This window comes from Mustela nivalis (genome assembly GCF_964662115.1).
Source record: "Mustela nivalis genome assembly, chromosome: 12".
NCBI lineage: Eukaryota > Metazoa > Chordata > Mammalia > Carnivora > Mustelidae > Mustela > Mustela nivalis.
Window position 1 is genome coordinate 37,394,938 of NC_139031.1, and position 18,419 is coordinate 37,413,356.

Below are 18,419 nucleotides of genomic sequence, written 5' to 3' on the forward strand. Positions count from 1 at the left end.
TGCAGAAGCTTTTACTTTTAATGTAGTCCAAATAATTTATTTTTGCTTTTGTTTCCCTTGCCTCAGGAGATACATCGGGAAAAATGTTGCTATAGCCAATGTCAAAAAAATTAGGGCCTGTTCTCACTTTAGGATTTCTATGGTCTCAGGTCTCACATTTAGGTCTTTCATCCATTTTGATTCTGTTTTTGTATATGGTGTAAGAAAGGGGTCCAGTTTCAGTCTAGACAACAGAATGTAGTTGTCTACTTTTCTCAACACCATTCGCTGGAGAGATTGTCTTCCCATTGCAAGTTCTTGCCTTCTTTGTCAAAGATTAAATTGACCATATAATCATGGGTTTATTTCTGGGCTTTCTATTCTGTTCTGTTGATCTTTGTGTCTACTTTTATGGTAATAACATAGTGTTTCAATTACTAGAGCTTTTTAGTTTATCTTGAAATCTGAGATTGTGATACCTGCAGTTTTGGATTTCTCTTTCTATTCAGGGTCTTTTTTGGTTCCTTACAAATTTTAGAATTGTTGGTATTTTGATAGAGACTGCATTAAATCTATAGATTGCCTTGGGTAGTGTGGACATTTTAACAATATTTTGTAAATCCATCAATGTTTCATAGTTTACAAAGGACAGGTCTTTGATCTCTTTGATTAAGCTTATTCATGGGCATTTTATTGTTTTTGGTACGATTGTAAATGGGATTTTTTTTTCATTTCTCTTTCTACTGCTTAATTATTAGTGTATAGGAGTACAACTGATTTCTGTATATTCATTTTTATATCCTGCAACTTTACTGAATTCATTTATCAGTTCTAGTAGTTTTTTGGTGGAGTCTTTTGTGTTTTCTCTATATAGTATCATGTCATCTGCAAAAGGAAAAAAAAATTACTTCTTCTTGCTAATTTGGATGCTTTTAATTTCTTTTTCTTGTCTTGGCTAGGACTTGCCAGTATTGTGTTGAATAAAAGTGGTGAGAGTGGACATCCTTGTCTCATTCTTGACCTTAGGGGAAAAGCTCTGAGTTTTTCACCATTGAGTATGATGTTCATTGTGGGCTTTTCATATATGACCTTTATTATAATGAAGTATGTTCCCTGTAGACCTACTTTGTTGAGAGCTTTAATCATGAATCAATCTTGTACTTTGTCAGATGCTTTTTCTGCATCTATTGAAATGATCATATGGTTTTTAATCCTTTCTCTTGTTGACATGATGTGATCATATTGATTCATTTAGCAAATACTGAACCATCCTTGTATCCCAGAAATAAACTGCACTTGTTCATGGTGAATTATTTTTTTTTTTTAATGTATGTTGGATTTCATTTGTGAGTATTTTGTTGAGGATTTTGCATTTATATTTGTCAGAGACAGTGGTCTATAGTTGTCCTTTTTTTGTAGTGTCCTTATCTAGTTTTGGTATCAGGGAGAATGCTAGCCTCATAAAATGAATATGAAAGCTTTCCTTCTTTTCTATTATTTGGAATATTTTAAGAAGAATAGATATTGACACTTCTTTAAATGTTGCTAGAATTCATTTGTGAACTGTCTGATTCTCAACTTTTGTTTCTTGGGAGTTTTTTGTTTACCGATTCAATTTTATTACTGGTTATCAGTCTCTTCAAATTTTCTATTTCTTCCTCCTTCAGTTTTTGGAGTTTATGTTTCTAGGAATATACCCATTTCTTCTAGGTTGTCCAATTGTTGGCATATAATTTTTTTAAAGATTTTATTTATTTATTTGACACAGAGAGAGCTTTCACAAGTAGGCAGAGAGGCAAGCAGAGAGGGGGAAGCAGGCTCCCCACTGTGCAGACAGCCCGATGTAGGGCTCGATCCCAGGACCCTGAGCCAAAAGCAGAGGCTTAACCCCCTGAGCCACCCAGGTGCCCCTGAATACAATTTTTCATGATATCTCTTATAATCTTTTGAATTTCTATGGTATCGATCATTATTTCTCCCCTTTCATTTTTAATTTTGTTTGAGTCCTTTCTGTTTTTCCTTTTAATTAGTCTGGGTTAAGTCTGTCAATTTTATTGATCTTTTCAAAGAGCCAGCTCCTAGGTTTATCTGTTTTAATCTTTAGTATTTCCTTACTTCTGCGTGTTTGGGGTTTTGTTTTGTTTTGTCTTTCCACATCCTTTGTGTGTAAGGTTAGATTGCTTGAGATTTTTCTTGCTTCTTGAGGTGGGCAGATCTATATTGGTATCAACTTTCCTCTGAGAACAGCTTTTGCTGCAATCCAAAACCTTAGTCTACTAAGGTAGTAGACTTAGTCTACTGTGTTTTCAGTTTTACTTATCTCCATGTATTTTTTTAATTTCCTCTTTGATTTCTTGGTTGACTCATTCATTGTTGAGTAGCCTGTTATTTAACCTCTATGTATTTGTGCTTTTTTCCAGGTCCTTTCTTGTGTTCGATCTCTAATTCCATAGCATGTGGTCAGAAAAGATGCATGATAGGACTTCAGTCTTTTTTAACTTGGGAGACTTGTTTTGTGGCCTAATACGTGATCTGTTCAAGTACACAGGGAACATTTTCAGAAAAGAATGTGTATTCTGCTCTTTCAGGATGGGAATGCTCTGAATATATCAGTCAGATCCATCTAGATCCATCTGGTCTAGTATATTATTCAAAGCCACTATTTCCTTCTAGGTTTTTGTTTAGATGATCTGGCTCTTGATGTCAGTGGGTGTTAAAGTCCCCTACTATTATATTACTATTGATTAGGTGCTTTATGTTAGTTATTAGCTGCTTTATGTATTTGGGTGCCATACTTACAATCGTTATAACTTCTTATCATTTGATCCCTTTATGTTCTTCCTTGTCTCTTAGAGTCTTCGTTTTAAAGTCTATTTTGTGATATAAATATTGCAACTCCACTTCTTTTTTTCAACTTCCATTTGCATGATAAATACGTTCCCATCCCTTCACTTTGAATTTGCAGGTGTCTTCAGGTCTGAAATGAGTTTCCTGGTAGGCAAGGTATAGATGGATCTTGCTTTTCTTTTTAAAATCTACTCCATCATCCTCTGTCTTTTGATTGGAGTGTTTGGTCCATGTCCATTGAAAGTAATTATTGATAGTTATATACTTATGGCCATTTTGTTACTTGTTTTATGGTTATTGCTCTTGTTCTGTTCCTTTCTTCTCCTGTTCTCTTCTCTCACGGTGTGTGTCCTGCAAGAGGGGACCTACAGCTGCCCCAAACAGAGGCAGGCCGGGTGGAGGGAGTGGATTAGCAGAAGCACGAGGATGGAGGTTTGTGAGCACACGGTTAGCAAACTAGATAGCAAGTGTTGGCTCCGGTTCCTACAGATACCTGTGTATCTAGGCTGGGACATGGGGAAGGGAAATGGCTCCTGTCAGCACTTTTCTTTTTTGAGAGATTTCCCAAGGATTTCTACCCCTCCAGAACATGCTGTGAGATTACTGAACAAATCTCTCTGCTTTATACCTGAGCCATTTTCAAACTGCTGCTTCTATGCTGTGTCTCTGCAGGCTCTTTGTTGTGCTGTCTCTTGAAAGGCATGGACTCAGTGTCCTCTAGCCTTTCTTGTTCCCCCAGAGCAGAGCCTGCTGATTTTGAAAGTTTTAGGTGTTCAGCCCCCTCTCCCCCCACCCCTTATTTTAAGAACCCTTGAAATTTGGCCCCTCTCATTTTCAAAGTTTCAAGTTACAGGAATTCATCTTCCCCATGAGGGTTCTCCATGCCTGGGGTACTTGTTATGAGAGTCTCTTTCTTTCCTTTCCCTGAGGGAGAATGCCTCCATCCAGTGGATAATCCCTGCAAGTCTCTTTAGCTCCCAGTCATGTCTCTGTTCTTTCTTTCCTCTTAGATGTGGCCTCCTCTTTACATTTAGCTGCGGAGAGTCTAGCTCTGCCAGTTTCAGATTGTTTCCTGTGTAATTTACACTGATGTGGGAATTATCTAGTTGCATCAGTGGGAGGCAGGGACTTTAGGGTCTTCTATTCTGCCATATTTTCCAGAGGCCCTTGGTCCTCCCCGCCCCCGCCCCCCCGCCATTTCTTTTTAAGTACCTGATGCTGGGTAGACCAACACCAGGCCTCAGTTCCTTGGGCAAAGAGGAACAAATGGAGGAGAACTGCGGTGGCTGGGAAGGACTCTGTGGAAAATCTGGACTAAAGTGGGTTTTACAGGAGGGGTCCCAGAGGTATGAGGAAGGGGATTACAAACAGTACAGCAGTCATCAGAAGCAGGAAGGTGAACAAGGCATGTGCTCTTAGGTGTACCTTGAAGAAGCCCTTAGAGTAGAACTTCCATACTGAGATATAATGCAGGTAAGTTTGGAAAGATGTGGGTAAAAAGGGCTTTGGATGGCAGAGTGAAAGCTGACTGACCTCTTTAAGCTCTGGCAAACCAGCCCTTTTTTTTTTAAACAGTGTTCTTCCCAGTTCTAATATTGTTGCAGTTTGATTTGACTTTCAAAAGTAATTGTAGGTAATTTAATATTATAGAATAAATCTGACTGCTGCCTTGTTTATGTGGAAATTTTTCTCCTTACACTGCTAAGTAAATTCATTACAGACAGATTTTATTTGCTTATACTGCATATAAAATGTGTTTGTATTTTCTTTTGGAAAATATTTTAATCCAAGGAATTTTTGTGCTTCTTCTCATTTCTCATCCTGATCCTCTTGTGACCCTGGCTCTAGTTCTGAGTATCTTTTTTGAAAAGTCTTTGCTCCCATTTACAGTCATCTTCCTCCTTCTTTCCTGTGTTTTTCCCTCTATCCTACCTTTAGACTCTTGTACTTTGCTTATTCTTATTTTTGCAAGCTCTTCCTTCAAGAGAAGGTGTCCTGAAGCCAAGAACTGGGAGGGTGCTCCATAAACTATAGGCCTATGAATAGGGGGTGGTGGGAACCATAGCAACACACATCTGTGCCTCTGGCACCTGAAGAAAAGTCGGTGTTCATGAAGGCTGCGTTTACCACATGCCAACATAACTTCTCAGTGGAGCCAAGTCAATCAAAAACGGGCAATTCACTGCAAATTTAGTCCATGTGCTTCCTTGGCATTGTGTCGATAAAACAAACTAGTTGACTAATAGCACTGATCAATTTTCAGCTAGTAATTTTGGTGTTTCCTAGAGCAGAGGGGATCAGGAATTGGCAAAGGGTGTGTATAATGATCCCCTGGATGCAAAAACAAAAAATTAGAACTCTTGAACTGAACAAGTAAGAGTTTAAACTTTACTAACATTTGTTTTTTATGGAATGCTTATATATATGTCTATATATATAAGCAATATATAATTATAATATATACATAACTAGTTATATAACTAATATATATATAAAATTCTTAAATATTGAAGTCAGTTCTCTAATATTTTTGCTTAGAATACACAATTAAAATAGACTATTCTAGATCATTGATTCCCAATCTGCAACAGAGTTATTGTAAGAGGCCTATTAATATATGTGGAACTATTTTCTCATTCAGCAGACACTAAAAACACAATGATCTGCTAAGGGATTATAATGATTTAATATGATTCTGTTGTATTCTAAAATTTACCATAAAGGTGGATTCCTTATGCCTAAAAATGTTAAGTGCATTGAAGAGGAGATACAGTTAAACATGGGACACAAAAAAGCATAGGGAAGAGTCAAGTCCCAGTAAAATACTACATTGTTCGGTCAGGGTAATCTAACCTATTGAGAAAATTTTAGTCATACTTTAGAGATACCATGGTTCTGTTCTAGATTGCTGCAATAACGTGAATATTACAATAAAGATGTTAAATGAATTTTTTGGTTTTTCAGTGCATATAAAAGTTAGGTTTCCATTAAACTGTATTAAGTTTGGTTTTTGAAATACAACATTATTGCAATGTACATACTTCAGCATTTTTTAGAAGATATTTTTTAATGAATGATAACTTGAGCTTTCAAAAAGTCATATTTTTTTTGTTGGTAGAGGGTCTTGCCTCAGTGTTGATGGCTGGCTGGTGGTTGTGGAAGATTTGGATTGGCTGTTGGAGTTACTTAAAATAAGACAACAGTGCAGGTTGTCACATCAATATACTCTTATTTTCATGAACAATTTCTCTATAGTATGTAGTGGTGTTTGATAGCATTTTCAAGGTTTGAAGCCTGACACTGACTTCTCCTCTCTAGCTATGAACAAGTCTTCCAATAGAAGACTGTTTCATCTACCGGAAAAATCTGTTCATTAGGGTAGCCTCCTTCATTAATGATCTCAGATACATTTTCTGGATAATTTGTTGCTTTACCTTGTTTTTTTTCCTTAGGGAGATGGCTTCTTTCCTTAAACCTCATGAACCAGCCTCTGCTAACTCAAACTTTTCTTCTGCAGCTTCCTTACCTTTCTGCCTTCATAGAACTGAAGGGAGTGAAGGCCTTGGTCTGGCTTTGGCTTAGCAGAATGCTATGGCTGGTTTGAGCTTGGATTCAGACCACTAGAACTTTATCCACATCAGCAGTAAGGCTGTTTCACTTTTTGTATCATTTGTGTGTTCATAGTAGGTTTTTGAAATTTCTTTTAATTTTTTTCATTCACACCTTGGCTATTTGGTGCAAGAAGCTTAGCTTTTGGCCTATCTTGGCTTTTGACATGCTTCCTCACTAACTTTAAGGATTTATAGTTTGGATTCTTCGTTTCCCTATTTTGAATGAGTATTGGCACATCTTAGGGAACTAACTTCCAGTCCAGTATTCTCCTTTTTTTCATCTCTTAGTTTGCTAGGGCTGCCATAACCAAATATCATAGACTGTATGGCTTGAGCAATAGAAAATTTCTCACAGTGCTGAAGACTAGCAGTCCAAGGTCAAGTGTCAGCAAGTTTTGTTTCTTCTGAAGCTTTGCTCATTGGCTTACAAATGACCGATGTTTTGCTGTGTCCATACCGTACCCCTGTTGTTTATGTGTCTTAATATCCTCCTCTAACAAAATTCCAGCCTGATTGGATTAGGGCCACCCTACTGGCTTCATTTAACTTAGAACCTTTAAAGAGATAACTATTTGCAAGTACAGTCCTATTCTGAGGTACTGGGGGTTAGGGCTTCAACATATGAGTTTTGCAGAAAACAATGCAGGTCCTAATAGTAATTTCCTTCTGATTAATCTAGGTGTTTCAGGGAAGTATGTGGGACAGCAATATGATTAAGCTGACCTGATCTTTGATGGTCAAAGTGTCTCATTTGGAAAATAAGTATTATGATGGATCCTGATAAAGATCAAGGGGCAGAGAATATACACTTCAGTCTTGGCTCAAAAAAAATCTTATTCTATGCCCAGGTTTCCTCCACCATGGAGACCATAATAGAACCTGTATCACAGAGTTATTGTGAGGATTAAATGCATCAGGATGCCCAAGTCACTCAGAACACTGCCCTAGGTGTAGTAAGCATGGAGTGTGACACTGAGTAAGGAGGAGGATTATATTTGTCAGGTGTCATAGTTAATTTTATGTGTCAGTTTAGATGGGCTATGGGGTCCACCCCTTTGCAGGTTACTTTAAGGGTATTTTGGGCTGAGATTTACATTTAGATCAGAGGACTTTGAGTAAAGCATTTTGTTCTCCAATAGGTGGGTGGACTTCATCCAGTCAGTTGAAGGCCTGCATAGAACAAAAGGCTGCCCTCCCACAAGCAATAAAGGATTTGCCAGCAGACTGCCTTTGAAATTAAACTGCAACTCTTTGCTGAGTCTTCTGGCTTCCCCATTAGATAGATTTTAAACTCACCAAGCCTCCATAATTATATGAGCTAAATCCTTTAAATAAAGTTGTTTCTGTGTATGAACACATGTCCTACTGGTTCTGTTTCTCTGGAAGACCCTGCTTAATCCAGTATGTGTGGAAAACAAAACTATAGCTGAGGTATAGCTTTTAGTTTTTAAGTTCTTTTACTTCTGAATTTTCTGTGCTTTACTCACTATGTTCTTTGCATGTCTGTATACATACTAATAAGGATCTGTGACAGACTGCTAGAATACATAGGCACTGTTTATTAGTCTTTCTTAAAGAAATTCTTAAATTTTGCACTCCATACCATACTTTTAAACAATAATACTCTACATCTGTGAGGTTCTCCCCAACCCCTCCCGACCCCACCCAGGAAGCACGTTGTATACCTAATAAATGTTTGGAATAAAGAAAATCCTAGGCTTTAGTAAAATGAAAGTTGATTTAAAAAAAAAAAATTGAATCACCAAGCAAGCAAGCAAATATATTGGCAGGAGTCCTGGCAAATCAACCATATGAGACAAGTTAAACAAGTTGGAACAGCAAATAAAGGCTTGAGGAACAACCAAGTAGCAGCTATCAAATCTAAAAAGGGTTATTCTGGAGAGGATGGAGACCAGCTGTCCTACAGTTTCACTGAGCCCAAACAAAAACAAAAATAGATAAGAAGTTCACTATGACAGACCATTAGATCTAAGCTCCTGGCAGTTAACCTGGTTGAAATGGTTACTTAGCATGTTCCAGAATATATTCAAAGGATTCTTTAAAGTCCGTTAAGCTTGCTGCTTCTGGGTGTGGTGCTAAGTGGCAAATTCAGATCCTGAATTCCCAATGAGGCTAATTAGAATCACTAAGGGGAGAGGGGTTGTAAAAACCATAGGCTCCCTTTCAATGAAGTGTTAGGGAATGGTTTCTAAGATATCCGGGTGAGAATAAAAACAAGGTGCAAAAGTGAATGTAGGATTCTACATTTGGTATGAGGGAAAAAAATGGGAAATAAGAAAAATATTCTAATGAAAACAGTTCATCTTCGAGAGTGTGGTAGTGGATGGGAATGCAATTTGTATTTCTTGTATTAGTTTCCCACTAGATTGCCACAAATATAGTGGCTTAAAACAACCTTTATTTTATAGTTCTGGAGGTCATGAGTCCAATATGTATCCTTTGGGCTAAAATCAAAGTATCAGCAAAGCTGCATTTTTTCTGAAAGCTCTAGGGGATAATTGCTTTCCTTGCTAGTTTCTAGAGGCCACCTGCATTCCTTGGCTCATGGCCCTTTTCTCCATCTTCAAAATCCAGCCGTATAACATCTCTGTCTGACTCTAACTTTTCTGCTTAGTTCATCTACATTTGTGGATTCTTGTGATTATATTTGGGTTCATGGAATGTTACAGGATAGTCTCATTATCTTGGCATCAACTGATTGATCAGCAACCTTAAGTCCATCAGTAACCTTAATGCTCTTTGCTCTGTAGCACTGCATATTCATACCTTCCAGAGATTAAGATATGGATACATTTGGAGTGTGTGTTAGATGGGGCATTCTGCCTACCTTACCTTTTAAGAATAATTTTGACTTTTGAACCATGCAAATGTTTATGTATTCAAAAATAACATTTAATCAAAAAGGATAGCAAAAGCACACTAAAATCGAATACAAAGGGAAACAAACCGAACAGTGCTTAATACAGCTACACTGTGGAGGACAAAAAGGACAAATTCCAATAAATATAACCCTTAAAAAATGAGATGTATTTTAAGGATTAAAATAGTTGCAAAGAAACCTTGATTTTTTTACCCAGTAAATTTGTGGTTGGGAACCAGAGAGCTGACTTTAGAAGAAGGGAGAGAGAAATATGGAATGGGGGAAGGTGAGGGAAAACCTTGAGGTTTTGTATTTTATTTTTCTTCTCTGACACCTTTAGAGCAATGAGTACATATAGTAGCAGGCTTTGGTTTCTAAACAATATTCCTGGGTAAAACCAAGGCTTCTTTATAAGATGTCTGATTATGGCTACACAGGTATAAAGTACAAGGAGGCCTGCAACATGGAGTGGTACCAAGAAATAAGGAAGTGGTTGGGGACTGACAGAGAGCTGTCCACTGTTAACCAAGAATTCATAAGAAGAAATATTTGATATTGATTGAAAGACGGATTTGGGATCGGAAGAGGAATCAATTTAGAGAAGAATGATGGCTAATAAATATAAAAGGAAAAATAAATTTGGAAACTCCTGTTGTAATCATCGATGTGCTAACTAATTCAGGAAGGATCATCGATGGATGTTAAAATCATGAGATGGTTTAGAAACTAGCTTCCTTGAGAAATAATAAAATGACTAGATGAAATCTTGACACAGGACAGTTACATATTTCAAGATACCATCCCACAGATTAGTTACTAATTATAAAAAGAGAACGATTTGTTTACAGAGGAGAAATCTGGTCAATATCACCTTAATCAAGTGATCAAACTTCATATCCCAAGACTGGGACAAACAGATACTTTGAGCCTTCTGCCATGGCAGAATAGGAAGAATGCATTATCAAGTACATTGTGTTCTTGCCAAGAACATTTAACTTGAATCTTTTCAGGAGGGGAAAAAAATCAAGCAATTGTAAATGTAGGATATCTTACAAGGCAACAGGCCTGAACAAAAACAATGACAATTATGATGCAATTGTTGATCCTTAAGAATTAAAAAAAATAGCTATAAAAGACATTATTGGGGCAATTGGAAAATTCTGAATATTGGCTATACATTAATATTGTATCGTTAAGAACTGGCAATATGTTTATGTAGGAAAGAGTTCTGAGGAGACACATGGAAATATTAGGGGTAAATTCAGAGTATCAGCAAATTTCAAATTGTTCAATACAAAAAGTATATGTATACAGATAGGCCTACAAGGAGAAAGTAACAAATGCAACAAAATATAAGTAACTAGTTTGATTTTCAAAGTAATATTCCTTTATTGGGCCCCTGGGCTTCTTGATAGCCATTGGGCTTATTTGTGTTCCAACATGTTGTGAAGTTTGTTTAAAAAAAAAAAAAAAGTGTTTCTAGTTATGTTTTTAGAGTCCCTCACCTGCCATCCAGTTCTTTGACTCTCTATGCAATGTGATTTCTCGAATGCATATGCTAGTAAATAGTACTTCAATGAAAGCAGTCTTGTATGTTAATCTCTATGGAGCTCCAATTGATTGGAAAAGATTTGAAAATAAAAAGTGGACCCATAGTATCGGGTTTATAGCTAGCACTACATAGATATGTGCTAAGTGTACTTTAAGTTTTTTTAACTACTATTAAAATATTATCCGATAGTAACAACAATAGCATCAACAACAAAAGACACAGGTTTCCAGACCTTGCTTCACTGCAGGGTGATCTGAGAATAGGGCCTTCCTGGATCTGCCTTTTAAACAGGTTTGCCTGCATTCTTCTGCCCACTGCAGCTGATGGCCCTAGGAGCGCTACTGCGTCTTAAGGGCTCCTTCCTTCTCAGGGTTCAGCCTTCAGTGCTTCCCTCTAGTGACCTCCTCTTAAACCAGGCACATATCTGTTGATGGGCGTCTTTGCCATCTGTCATCTTTATACTTGATTCCTATCCTCCAATGCTGGCTTTCCCTTAGTTTTCCACCTCCCTCTGTGATCACTAGTTCCATGTTGCTCCATGTAGTTTCCAAGGAAGGCCTTTAGTCTCACTTTAATCTAACTTGTGCTGCTCAGCCAGTAGATGGGACAATACTTTTCATAAAAAATATTTTTTTCATGTCTCTGACTTATCCACATAGTAAAGTTCCCCTAAAATACTGATAACTCCATAGGAAATTCTGAGAATGCAAACCAGATTTATGCTCCCTGGCTGTATGCAAACTGAGGATGGGGGGGTTAAGGTTGCAGACCCTGGGGTTGGACAGCTCAGCTCTGAAGCCAGCCTCCACCAACTAACTGGTTGCTGTAGGACTTTTGGCAAGTTCTTTAACTTGTTTTAGTTTTCTCAAATGCAAAATGGGTCTAATAACTACCTCCAATGGTTATGAGGATTTAAAGGCATTCAGGTATATAAATCACTTACAAAAGTACCATATATATGTTTACTATTTTTAATCATTATCTTTCCAACGAATTTCAGACCTGGATCAAATTCTGTCTTTGAGATACTAATTCTGATAAAATAATTTCTTGCTTTCTTTGTGTCTCCATGGGTTCAGGTTTCCCTCGGACTTCTCCATGCCCATGCTACACATATCCTGTGGCCTCCAGAGCGCTGGCAGAAACTGGAATCTGTTCTTCCTCCAGAGCGCTTGCTAGTTCAGAGAGAAGAGGAATAATGGCATGAAACTCCCTCAGCTGCTGGCATTGGCAGGCCAAAACCACCCATTACAGAAGGGATGGAGAGGAGGAACCTTCAGAAGGGCAACGTTTGTTTCAAATGAAATGATCTGCATTATTAAAGAAAAAGTGTTAAAATATTATATAGTATTAAATAGCAACTGATTTTGTGTTTAATTGTAATACTCTATTGCTCAATGCCAAAAAATACAGACCTTTGGGAATAGGAAAACTTTATTCCCATGTCTTACAGGGAATTTGTTATGTGTACTTAGTCTCTTGATTGTTGGGTTTTAATTTTGGTGCTTGCTGCTGAGAGAATATGAAAATTAATATTTGATGAAAGTAATTCAGTAATGTCATTTACTCTTTAGAACATGAAGAAACATACAGTGATGGAAATTATATTGTAATTGACAGTATGTACGAGGCAGTGACTGCTGGCTAAGAAGAACAGTAAACTGTGATATAAAAATAAAACTGATTTGCTCAGGTACTGTTTTGGGTATTAATCATTTAACCTGTACCTCCCTTAATGAGGAATTTTTTTTTTTTTTTTGGAAGCAAGGAATTAAAGTAAGGAGAACCAATTCTATCAATATTTCCATAAAATTAAAGCTTTCTTATTAGCCCTTTTAAATAAAAACTTCTGAGTGATCTCTTGCCTGTTCACATCCATGAATAAACCTATTCATCAGTATTCGGTCACTATTTGGTAAAATGTTCCGAGTGAAATGAAAAAAAATATTCCTGTTTGATCAACTTTTTTTCCTCCCAATGATTTTCAGTGTTTACCTCTGTAAATACTGAAATCACCAATTGCAAAGTGGGATGATAATGGCATCATAGATCCTCTAACTGCAGAGGTAAGGCAGTAAATTCCTTCATACGAGTCTATATTCTTGCAAATGTGGATGCAAGTTTCCTTAGTGGTCAGGAATGCAAAGAGTAAGGGTAAAAAAAGATATATATATGCCTATTAACAGCAGCTGTTACTAACAATTCTTCAGCATCATAGTAGCACATTCAACAAATACCAGTGAGTACTTATGTATAATGAAAAGTGTTGTTTTTAAAAGGAGATCTGCTTAAAATCTTTTGTTGGACCCTTATCAATTCCATTTCTCTCTATTCCCCAACTTCTCTTTCATGCTCTGGCCTTTTAACTCCTATTTACTAAACAGTCAGTACCATTTCAAGGCTTGTAACTTTTGTCTCTTGGCAAAGGGCATCCCCTGGGATTATGTGTAAAATATTGAGTGCATAAGGGCAATGACCCTTTAGTTGCTAAAAAATAGGGAATTCTGGGGCCCACAGAAGAGGGGTGTGGAGGTGATACTGAGGACAGGCAGGGTAGAGCAAATAGAGCAGTTCTGGGAATAGCTCCTATTTATTACCACCTGGTGAGGAATTTGATATTTTAACAGTTCAGCAAACTGGTTATCATCCTTGCTGCCTCACTCACTACCTCTGATTCCTATTAATTCAAGATTGTAAATCTTCAGAGAGAAGATAAATGCTCTTTATTTAATTTCATATTCTCTAGCCATCTAACACATCACCAGCAGAGTTAATACTTGATGATGTCGAACAACTCAGCTTCTAAGTTACCTCCTCAAAAATGCAACTCTAGGCAGACTTAATCACTGTTATCCAGTCTATACTTTTATAAGAGCATCAGTCACCTAATATTAACCAATGCAGAAAGAGTTCTTCACCAGCTGCCACCCCCAGGATACAGCAGGAGTCAACAGACCAAGGAGCCCAGTCTTTCTGTGAAAAAGGCCTGTTATCTTATCTTCAAATTAAACACACATCTTAGGCCTGACTAATCTTCAGAGACCTCAAGAGCACAGGCATTATCTTTGTACTCTTTGCCACATTCCAAAGTGCCAGTATCTCCCAGTCAGAAGCCTATATGCATGTCTGGTGCTTTGTTTTTTTTTTTGTTTTGTATTTTTGTAGTTGCTGCCCAGAGGACACTTCTGGATCAACTAGCTGTAGTAACAATCTGAAAGAGAGTTCTCATCTGGCTACACTCCCAGGATGCAACACAGAGAGCGGACTGGTAAAGAGGCCTATATGCTTGTCTGGAGCTTTGCCCTGAGGGGCACACATATGGTCTGATACAGACCTAGGGACCTAAAGATGTAGGGATGCCAGGTATAGAAGTCAGTGCACACCGTCTTAGCACTTTCCCTCACTCCAGGTTTCCACCACCCCAGAAAGGAATTTCTGTACTTGTCTTCTGCTCCTTTTCTTTTTTTTTCTTTTTTTTTTAGTGACACCTAGGGGACAGGTCTACATTATCTAGCTGTTGTGGCCAGCAAGACTTGTGGTCCCACGGAACTGTACACATTTGCATACTTCAAAAGCTGCTACCTAAGGGTTTGTCTTCCAAAAAGCCTGAATCTAGGTGCTAAGAATCCCCCACCCCCACCCCAGGAGCCATGACAGGTCTTAGCATACCTTCAAATATTGGGAACCACCAGAAATAAAGTAGCTTGCTTGGACAATCACAAAGGTTTGAGAGACAACCAAGAGCTAGAGAAGGATAGAATGGTAAGGTTCATCTCCTAAACAAGGTCACTCCTTCAAGACTGGGAGTGATGACAGCTAATGCATAGAAGCCAACAGAGAGTCATGAATATGAAGAAATAGGAATGTGTGCCCAATGGAAAAAAAAAACAAAACAAAATAAAACCTCATAAAAAGTCCTTAAAGACAAAGATAGAAATGATTTACCTGTTCAAAGTTCAAAGTAACAGTCATACAGATGCTCACTGAACTCAGGAGAATGCATGAACAACTGAAGATTCAATAAAAAGAAAATAAAATGAAGTATCATATAGAATCACAGAACTAAAGAATCCAATAAGTAACCTAAAAAATAAACTAGAGAGATGCAACAGCTGACTAGGTAAAGCAGCAGAAAGAATTAATGAAATCAAAGCCAAGGTCATAGAACTCATCCAGTAAGAGGAAAAAGAACAAAGAAAAAAAAAAAAGAGCTAGTTTAAGGGACAACATACAGTGAACTAATACTCATGCTAGAGGATTCCTAGAAGGAGAAGAGAGAGATGGGCAGAAAACGTATTGGAAAAATTAATGCCTGAAAATTTCCTAAGCCATGGAAGGAAACAGAATTCTGGGTCCAGGAATCTCAGAGTTCCAAAGAGACTCTCACCAAAGCACAGTGTAATTAAAATGTCAAAGATGAGGAGAACATCTTACAGGCAGCAAGAAAAAGCAACTTATTGCATACAAGGAACTCCATAAGACCATCAGATTTTTCAGCAGAAACTTTGAATATATCATCTCCCTCCCTCTGCCCTGCAAAGTGATGAAAGAAAAATCCTTCAATCAAGAATACTCTACCTGGCAAAGTTATCATACAGAATTGAAGGGGAGAGAGTTTGACAGTCAAGCAACAACTAAAGGAGTTCATCACGACTAAACCAGACTTACAAGAAATTCTAAAGGGATTCCTTCAAGCTGAAATAAAAGTTTACTCAATAATGGGAAAATGTGAAAGTACAAATCCCATGGGTAAAGGTAAATATACAGCAAAATTCAGGGGGTGGTGGCCTGGCTCAGTAGGAAGAATATGCGACTCTTAATCTTGAAGTCATGAATTTGAGCCCCCATTCAGTGTAGACGTTACTTAAGGAGATAATATACGTGTGTGTGTGTGTGTGTGTGTGTGTGTACCCAGAATAATATTAGAAAACATGAGAGATTTTCACTTATAAAGCTATATGTAGATTAAAAGACAATATTTTAGCTATAGTTATTTTATTATTAATTATTTAAAGAATACAAAAGATAAAAATGTAAAGTGATGTAAAATATGACATCAAAACCTGGGGAGGGAAAAGTAAAATCTAGGGCATTAGAATATGTTTACACTTAAGTTATTATCAACTTAAAATAGACTATTACAAATATAAGTTGTTATATATAAGCCTCACGATAACCACAAAGCCAAAACCTATAGTACATATACCAAAGATAAAGGGAAAGGAAATAAAGCATACCACTAAAGAAAGTCATAAAATCACAAAGAAGGGAACAAGAGAAGAAAGGAACAAAGGAATTATAAAACATACAGAAAACAGAATGTCATCAAGGGCTTGCCACTAAGAAGAGATTCACTTCAGATTTAAGGGGACACACACAAAGTCAAGGGATGGAAAAATGTATTTCAGGAATATGAAAATCAAGAGAAAGCCAGGGTTCCTATACATAGGAATTCAAAAATACATTAAAAGGATCAAACACCATGATCACACACAATGATCACACAGGGTTGCAAAACTGGTTTAACATGTGCAAATCAATGTAATAGATGACATTAATGAAATGAAGGATTAAAATCGTGATCATTTAAACAGACACAGAAAAAATACTGGATGAAATTCAATATCCTTTTATAATAAAAACTCTCAACAAAGTGGGCATAAAGGTAACATGTATCAGCCTAATAAAGGCCATATATGAGAAGCCCGCAGGTAATATCATACTCCTTGGTGAAAAGATAAAGCTTTTCATCTAAGATCAGGAACAAGACAAGGATGCCAATGCTTGTTCCATTTTTTTTTTCAATATAGTTTTAGAAGTTTTAGCCAGAGCATTTAGTCAAGAAAAATAAATATAAGGCATCTAAATCAGAATGGAAGAAATTGTAACTCTTCACAGATTATGTGCTATTATATATAATATGTACATATTATATATAATAAATATATATATAGAATAGAATCCTAAGGACTGCACCAGAAAGCTTTTAGAATTAATCTACAAGTTCAGTAAAGTTGCAGGATACAAAAATCAATATACAGAAATTCACTGTGTTTCTATACACTAATAATGAACTATCAGATAAATTTGTTTAATCTCATTTACAGTTGTATCAAAAAGGATAAAGTATCTAGGAATAAATTTACTCAAAATTATGAAAGCTCTAAACACTAAAAACTGTAAGACACTGATGAGAGAAAATGAAGACAGAAATAAATGGAAAGATACCCCATGCTCATAGATGGGAAGTATTAATATTGTTAAAATGTTCATGCTACCCAAAATAATCTATAGACTTTCTAGAGTTTCTGATAAAATTCCAATGGTACTCTTCACAGAAATAGAACCAATAATCCTAAAATTTGTATGGAACCACAAAATACCTGCTTTCCCCACCCAGCCAAAAACAATCTTTAGGAAGGAGAACATAGCTGGGGGTATCACGTTCCCTGATTCAAACTATACTACAGAGCTTTAGTAATCAAATCAATAGTATTGATTTGTATCAATACTATAGTATTGATACAAAAACAGACACAAAGATCAATGGAATGGAACAGAGAGGAACAGAGAGCCCAGAACTAAACATACACATAGATAGTCAATTACTTTATAACAAAGGATCCAAGAATATAAAAACAAGGAAAGGCCAGTCTCTTTAAGAAATGGTGTTGGGGGACGCCTGGGTGGCTCAGTTGGTTGGACGACTGCCTTCAGCTCAGGTCATGATCCTGGAGTCCCGGGATCGAGTCCCGCATCGGACTCCCAGCTCCATGGGGAGTCTGCTTCTCTCTCTGACCTTCTCCTCGTTCATGCTCTCTCTCACGGTCTCTCTCTCAAGTAAATAAATAAAAAAAATTTAAAAAAAAAATCTAAAAAAAAAAAAAAAAGAGTCTTCTTTAAAAAAAAAAAAAAAAAAGAAATGGTGTTGGGAAAAGTGGATAGTCACATGCAAGAAAAGTAAACTGAACCACTATCTTATACCATGCACAAAAGTTAACTCAAAATAGATTAAAGTCTTAAACATAAGATCTAAAATTATTAAACTAGAAGAAAACATAGGCAATAAGCTCCTGATGTCTAGTACTGATGATGATATTTTGGATTTGGCACCAAATGAAGAGGCAGTAAAAGTAAAAATAAACAAGTGGGACCACAGCAAAGAAAAAGCCATCAACACAGTAAAAAGGCAACCTGTTGAATGAGAGCATACATTTGAAAACCATATATATATATATATGGTTTTCAATTCTTCTTTAATTTCCTGGTTGACCCATTCATTCTTTAGTAGGATGCTCTTTAGCCTCCATGTATTTGGGTTCTTTCAAAATTTCCTCTTGTGATTGAGTTCTAGCTTCACATCCTTGTGGTCTAAAAACATATATATATATACATATATATGTATATATATATATATATTATCCAAAAGAGATAAGGAATTTATATACCTTAACAGCAAAACAAAGCAAAACCTGAAAATAATTAAAAAATGGGCAGAGGATCTGAATAGACATTTTTCTAAAGAAGACAAAGAGATAGCAAACGCACA

The 18,419-nt window shown here is 36.8% G+C and overlaps 1 protein-coding gene across 4 annotated transcripts in view; it reads left to right on the forward strand.

Moving 5' to 3' along the window:
- The window catches only part of IMMP2L (inner mitochondrial membrane peptidase subunit 2), an 861,434-nt gene extending 848,868 nt beyond the window's left edge, over positions 1-12,566 (forward strand). For all 4 annotated transcript variants that reach the window (XM_082693091.1, XM_082693092.1, XM_082693089.1 and 1 more), the window contains one exon: positions 11,950-12,566. In XM_082693091.1, coding sequence (XP_082549217.1) covers positions 11,950-12,069 — 120 coding nt within the window. In that variant the 3' untranslated portion in view covers positions 12,070-12,566. The remainder of the gene's footprint in view (positions 1-11,949) is intronic.
- The last annotated feature ends 5,853 nt before the right edge of the window (positions 12,567-18,419 follow it).